Here is a 6898-nt window from a genome sequence, read left to right as displayed (position 1 = left end):
GGCCCCCCTGCTTAGTCTTCTCCCGCCCTCCCACCCCCTCTGGTTCGCCATTAGAGGCAACCAACTGCGCCAGTCAGATCCCGCTTGCGGGAAGCAGCTGTGCAACCGGCGCAAGCCTGGTAGCGGCATATTTTCGGCTCGTGCGAAGCATACGCGCCGGTACTAGCACGACTCATCATCCCCTCCGTTCCGCTTTGTTCGTCCAACCCCCATACGGGGGAGGCCTCTGTTCAGGCCTTCCAGCAGCAGGCAGGCCTTGCACACTGCCTGTGGATTGTGTGGGAAAGACAGATTGTTGTCAAGAGCCCATACACATACTCCCAGGAAAAGGCTTTGTAAGATCACAGCTTGTGTGTTTAACATCAGTCCCAGGTTGGGGTTGGACTGATTCTTACCTGGCTCGACATGTACCCACAGCGAGTGCAGCTCCCTGGCTGGCTCTTTGGCTGCATCGCTTCGCTCTCTATCCGAAAGTCCTCAGCAGCAGAGATCAGATCCACTATGGCACGAGGCCGAGCTGCCTGGACAGGTTGGGGTCGGGTACAGACTATCATTAAATTAAAGTTGCAGCAGCCTAGAGTGATGCTAAGGGTATTGCATAACCTGGGTCCACTGACGAAACAGTGTGAAGTAGATGTCTTATTGTGCTATCGACAGAGATTGCAAGGGACCCCACATAGAGACCCCTGTCTACCTCTAGGTCCTTGATAAACTCCCGAGCCAATCCCCGAGCAGCAAAGGGGGAGTAGATGCACTCTGCACAGCGGAATGTGGCGCAGAGGAGTGGCTCTGCATGCATGGCTTCACAAAGTCATGCACGGCAAAGCAAGGTCTCAAAGGACAGCGCTCCACATAGAAAACAACCGCAGCTCCCCACCTGTGCTAAAGTAGTCCAGCTTCTTGAAGTAGGCATACATCACGATCTCCTTCTCGTACACATACTTGAAAGGCTTTACCCGGGGGAGGGTCGAATCCGCGCCTGTGATGATGCTGGGACAGCGCCGAAGCCTGGCAGCCCAAGAGGCGTTGGGGTAGGGCTTGAGCACTCGCACGCATCTCTGAGCTTCTTGATGATCTAGGTGGAGGGTGAGGACCCAACGAGCCTAGGATGCTATGCATGCCACAGGGTGCATGCTTGACAACATAATATAACAGCTCAGTCCCGGGCCCACCTTGCCAGGTCAGCACGCAGGAAGTTGAGCAGCACAGTCTCCGCAATATCGTCGGCATTGTGCCCGGTAGCGATCTTGTCAGCCTTCATCATGGCGGCGCCTCGGTCCAGTGCCTGGGTAAAAGTAGTGTGGGAAGGTGGGTGCCTGCGGACCTGCACTGCGTGTGCTAAAACCTAAACTACAAACCCACCCAGACATGCCAGCAACAAATGGCAGTCCACTGTTGCCTCGAGCGCGGAGGAGCTGTCGCACCTGTCGCCGGAACACCCCGCAGAAGGTGCAGTTGTTCTTCGTGCCGATCTGGGCCACAATCTCATCCATAGTCCAGCCATACAGGTCCTTGTAGGAGCAAATGGTCAGCGGGATCTGAATGGTGCGGAGCGGGTGTCGAGGGGTGGTGTTTATCAGTATGGGGCTTGCCAAGATGAATGTCGAGAGCCTTCAACAATGGCTACTCGCATAATCAGTTCCAAGTGGCGATGCAAGGACTACCAACATGGTGCCATGAAACTCACTGTGCGGCCCTCCCACCTGGTACTGCTGTTCGTTGCGCTTCACCGTCTCAAGAGAGTCGTCCCGGTACCCCTTGATTCCCTCGTCAATGGACAGCAGGAAGAGGTCCAGACCATAGCTGTGCAGCAGGAGGGAGAGTGGGAGACGATGGAGCCCACAGCGCTGTTGGAAGGCTAAGTTCGGGGACTTCCATGCAAAGACATGCGCCTCAGCCGCTTCTGAGCCCACTATAGTGACCTCTTACTCGTATCTCCTGTTCAGGGTGGTGAGGATGTGAGCCAGCACCGTGGAATCCTTGCCCCCACTGGCGCCGATTGCCACCCTCTCCCCGCGCCGAAACAGGTTCGTGGCCATGATGGTCTCGTGGACCTCCGTCTCAATCGCGGTGTAAAAGCATTCCTTGCACAGCTCTTCCGACGTCTTTGGGCGGCGCATGGCCGCCCGCTGGGTGCGGCACTCCACACACAGCTTCATGGGTGCTCGGGGCGGTATCGGAGCTCAGCGGGTGCAATGCGCCGTCGGCATTCTGGGAGCTGATAGGAATGATATAACTTGAATGAATGTATGGTTTATATTCCATGATGCCCCATGCAAGGATATCAACACCATGACTCTGTCCCCGAACCTGCATGCTGGGGTGTGCGGCGAATCGGCCCGAGACTGATGGAGATGGCAGTACAGATCTGTTCACCGTTGACAAGTCATTCACACTCATCGTTGCAATGCTCTGTTCACATCGTCAGCTTGAGCGCGAGGTCCAATCCAGGAGATGATTGCAGGAATGTAGACCGGCGCTCATAGTCCAGTGTACGTGTTCTTCCTCTTTCGGAACAATTACTCCGAGTAAGAAGACTCTGGTGCAGAACCATCTGATGGTGAGCTTGAGTCTTCAGAGCTTGTGTCCCAGTCTGAGGCGTGGATGGTGTAATGGCTCACTCTGTGCTGAGAATGGCATCTCTGCAAAATGAACACGGCACATAATGCTCTTCTAATGGTATCCCTCCCTGCAAAGGAGCATGCATTACGCACCCAATACCTGTGACAATACGCTGTCGTTTGGCAGTCTGCAGCCTGCCCGATCGCCGTTGAGAGCTGGGCGGTGTCTCCTGGGAAACCACCTGGCTATTCATTGCTGTGCCAGCATCGGATACAGGGGGCCCTGCAGGTGCGAAGAAGAATATGCAGGTCTCATTTGCAGACTCGGCCAACAAACGGCAGTCAAGCCGTCTCCCAGCCCTCCGTCAGAGGCACTTTGCGACGCTCAAGGCATCAGTCAGCAGCCCCTCTTCTCACCGGATGATCGCTTGGGAGTGTTGGGAGAGGCTGCGCCTCCCTCATCGCGCTGCATTGTAGCTTCCATGGGTTGGGCTGGCAGGTGCGCCGGCACAACCCCCTCCCCCTCGCCTGACAGCCATGTGTACTGGTCGAACACTATCTGTGTGGCAGGAGGAGGGCGTGGAATGCTGTGGTGCAGTCAGAGTTGGGCAAGTGTCTTACCCTGTCAGCTGCACAAGCTCTGCATTGAAATCAAGCTGCTTCAGGGTTCCAATCTTGCCTCCCTTCCCCGCACCAAGGAGTCGAAGAGGTCTTCACATAATACATCCTTCGCACCGAGCCTCAGAACCGCATACTTGGTTTGGGGAAAGGTCAGCGTGCCTGCATGGAGGTGTTTCGGGGCACGGTGACTGAGGATCCTCAGAGGAACCATGAAGGAGGTGCTGTTGCGATGCCGAGATGGCTGCAGATCACGGTCTGCACCTGTCAGTTGCAGGGCGCCTTGAGGGAGGTCGATGTGCATCGTCGGTTGGGCACTGTCCAGATTGGACAGGGTACCCTGGCGGCCACAGGGGTCAACAGGGCAGAGAGGCTGGTGGTGAGGCCGGGCAGGTAACATCAGGCAAACACTCAGGCCTCCACCTCCTTTTGCTCGACAAACTGTGCCCACAAGTGCGTACTCACCAGCTTGCCCCCAGAGAGTGCCTGCAGTTTCATGCAAAAGGCTACCAAGAAGCGTTTGCGTCGCGCAAACCCCTTCTTGATGATGTCTTTGCCACGGTGCTGTAGTATCTCTGAGGAGGGAGTTGGGCTTGGTCTGGCGGCTGCACCATTTCCATATCAATTATACCTCTGCAAGGGCCCTGCACCTTTGACCACATCCCACATACTCTCAAATAGGGACCCAGATGTGGTTGATGGCTGTAATGTGCTGCTGAACATCTCCTGGAACATTGATTGAAACGAGCTTATCATGCGGTTAGTCGATCACCCTGCTCATTCCTGCGTCGTGATGCTGATCCGAGCAACAGAGCCCACTCGCACCTGCATGAGGCTGCTGCCGCTAGGAGCACATGCATCTGCAGTACTCATTGTAGCTTTCGAACGCGGTAAAAGCCCCGATATTGAGTGGAAGGCGACTACACTGTTTGCACACTGTGACACAGCTACCAAGGTATTGTTGCCACAGACCTCCTGCAGGCTGGCCTTGTCTCAAGGGATGCTCCTAGATTTTGATCAATGACCTTGATCTACAACATGTGGGCGTGGCAATGATCGTGGCAATGAAATGTGGGGGGAGTTCCTGCGTTTTGAAGGGGCCCCGGGGGCGCGCGCGCTTTCCTGGCCGGGTACCACCCATGTGGGACCCTCGGATCGGAACACATCAACCACCACCTCGGCGACATTGAACCACCTCTTCGGCTTGATTATACCTCCCAACCCGCCAAACATGTACTTGGAGACCGTGCGCGGGGCTGGTGTGCCCTGCCGAGCGGTCCCTGACCATGCACACCGGTGCGCTCCCTTCCGCCCTGTGGTGAACAAGGTCACGCGGAGCCAGAGGGGCTGTAGGAGCACCACTACAGTGGCAAGCATGGGCATCGGCTTCCACCCCACCTACGAGCCGACGAACGAGCCGGTGGTCCCCTCCTTCTGCCCGGAGTTTGGCCTCACCACCTCCCAGATGAGGGTGCTGGGACTCACACAGCAGCCGGAGATCGGCACCTCCATCGATCCTGTGAGTGGGACTAGCTGCTGTATGAAACTTTGTGGTCAACCCGTCACCAGACCAGCCTGCACCGTCGCTGCCCCATCATTTTAGCAAAGGACCTGCCGTGGCAGGAACAGCATGGTGATGCAGCTGCCATTGGTCCCTCCTTCAACCCAAAGGTCTTTTAATCATCCAGGATACCCTGACGGCCAAGGCGTTCTACGTTGGCGACCATGTGAGTGAGACCAGTCGCCAGGCGACACGGATGGCGCGGGACACCAGAGCCCCAGGCCGGGCGCCTCCGGATTTGCCGTCCCTCCTCCTGGATGGGCGCATTTGCTACATTGGCATGCCGGTGGGTTGGTGATATCGGTGCTGTTGTCAGTGCTGCTGGTGATTCAGATGAATGGCGCCCTGCTGTCTCTGTGAGGGAATGGTCGATGCGCTGCCTCGTGCTGTGTTCCAAGCCTGTTAGACATCCACCTCTCAAACCCCTTTCCCCAAGCTGACACACCTTCCACCCTCATCCCTGCAGCTGGTGCCTGCCGTGACAGAGCTCGTCATCTCAGAGCTCTTGTGGCTGAACTACTCGTCTCAGGACAAGCCGGTGTATGTTTACATCAACTCCACAGGTGTGTGTGTGTGTGTGTGTGTTTGTGTTTGTGCTGTGAGGGAGACGTTGAACTGGCGCTGTGCAGGGGGGTGCCCAGGTCGCAGTGACCCACTTGTACCGAATCGTGGACCCCTACCATGCGCACCAGAGTTGACTTCTGTTACTAGAACAGTGTAGCACAGCCCACTCCCACACCTTGCCGTCAAGGGGCTCTCGTGCCCTGTTCAGCGGTAATGCTACGTTTATGTACAAGCACACACCCCTCCTTTTCCCCCCTTCCTACAACCAACTATCATCAGGCTCCCAGACTGCTGCTGGGGAGAGCGTGGGCTTTGAGACGGAGGCCACCGCCATCCTGGACACCATGGCCTACATCCGCCCCGACATCTACACTCTGGTGATCGGCCAGGCCTGCGGCAACGCCGCCATGCTGCTGGCGTCCGGGAAGAAGGGGTGCCGCTACGCGCTGCCCCACGCGCGCATCATGACCTGCCCCCCCCGCCTGAACCGCGCGTTTGGCAGCACCAGCACCGTCATGATCCGAGCCAACGAGCTGGAGGCCAACACCCAGGTGTTTGTGGACTTCATGACCGCGGCCACGGGCAAGGACGCCGCCACGGTGCGCAAGGACATCGGGCGCAACCGCTACTTCACGCCCGAGGCCGCCATCGAGTACGGGCTGATCGACCGCGTGGTGCAGCCCAGTGAGGCGGTGCAGATCGAGCGCCGCAACTACGAGCTGGAGATGCGGTCGCACCAGGCCGCGCGCCGGGCGGCCCAGGCGGGCCGGCAGAGCGGCCCAGGGCCCGAGACGGGCATGTGACATGCTTGGAGGGGGGAGTCCTGTTTGGGGGAAGAGGCGGTGGAGGAGTGGTCCCGGGGCCAAGCTGCCAGCGAGAGGGTCGCTGGTGCCTGGACGCGGTTGACGATGGACATTGTGAGAATGATTGCTGTGGGAAGGTTGCGACCCAGGTTGCCCGCAGGCGTGTACACAGCCCCTTTCCTTTTCCCTGCCTGCCTGCCTGCCGTTGTAATACCAGCAAGTCCAGTCAGAGGCTTTGGACAGGGAGGGAAACTTGACTGCAGCAGCCTCCGCAGCAGGCAGCTGCATTCCTTGTGTTGCCCGGCGAGGACATTGCCCTGAGAACAGGCAACAGTGCCGCATGTGCTTCTTTCCCAAGCTCCATAAACTCCCTTCTGGGTCTGGGATTCCATTCTTTCAGGATCCCCAGTCACACTGCAGCAGGGCTGGCATGATCACACTAAACTACTCCTCGCCCTCCTCGGGTTCTGGCGCGAGCCGGATGAGGTCGTCGATGCGCAGGATGGTGATGGCAGCCTCCGTGGCAAACTGGGAAGGAGACGGGTGGGGGAAGATGGTGATGGAGGTTCATGGGGGAGGCGTATGAGAAACAAGAGGAGCATGAGGGGTGCCACTGGGGGCAGGGAGGATTCACCACCGCCCCCCGCTTCCCTCCTGCCCACCCAACTACACACACACACCTGGATGATCTTGAGCTTGCTGAGCGCCGGCTCCAGCACGCCCGCATCCACGTTGTCCCGCACCGTGCCCTCGATCAGGTCCAGCCCGAACTTTGCCAGGTGCTTCTTGTC

At 58.0% G+C, this 6898-nt stretch overlaps 3 protein-coding genes across 3 annotated transcripts in view; 1 reads left to right on the top strand and 2 right to left on the bottom strand.

The window, feature by feature from the left end:
- Positions 1 to 162: 162 nt before the first annotated feature.
- On the bottom strand, positions 163 to 2159 carry F751_0797 (Cytoplasmic tRNA 2-thiolation protein 1; the record flags this gene model as incomplete). Its single annotated transcript, XM_011403241.1, has 7 exons — positions 163 to 267; positions 695 to 756; positions 878 to 1008; positions 1173 to 1285; positions 1425 to 1538; positions 1704 to 1803; positions 1930 to 2159. 7 exons carry the CDS (start codon positions 2157 to 2159, stop codon positions 163 to 165), a joined length of 855 nt encoding a protein of 284 aa, XP_011401543.1.
- Positions 2160 to 4554: 2395 nt separating this feature from the next.
- Positions 4555 to 6541, top strand: F751_0796 (ATP-dependent Clp protease proteolytic subunit-related protein 1, chloroplastic; the record flags this gene model as incomplete). Its single annotated transcript, XM_011403240.1, has 5 exons — positions 4555 to 4702; positions 4851 to 5026; positions 5207 to 5303; positions 5584 to 6034; positions 6508 to 6541. 5 exons carry the CDS (start codon positions 4555 to 4557, stop codon positions 6539 to 6541), a joined length of 906 nt encoding a protein of 301 aa, XP_011401542.1.
- Positions 6542 to 6551: 10 nt separating this feature from the next.
- F751_0795 (T-complex protein 1 subunit alpha) overlaps positions 6552 to 6898 on the bottom strand; it is a gene marked incomplete at both ends in the record, with an annotated part of 4344 nt that continues 3997 nt past the window's right edge. Inside the window, 2 exons of the mRNA XM_011403239.1 lie at positions 6552 to 6635; positions 6788 to 6892. Of these exons, the coding sequence (XP_011401541.1) occupies positions 6552 to 6635; positions 6788 to 6892 (189 nt within the window). The remainder of the gene's footprint in view (positions 6636 to 6787; positions 6893 to 6898) is intronic.

The sequence above is a fragment of the Auxenochlorella protothecoides genome (genome assembly GCF_000733215.1).
Source record: "Auxenochlorella protothecoides strain 0710 unplaced genomic scaffold scaffold112, whole genome shotgun sequence".
Classification (NCBI taxonomy): Eukaryota; Viridiplantae; Chlorophyta; class Trebouxiophyceae; order Chlorellales; family Chlorellaceae; genus Auxenochlorella; species Auxenochlorella protothecoides.
Note: the sequence above shows the minus strand (reverse complement) of the source record. Positions and strands in the feature narration are given on the sequence as shown.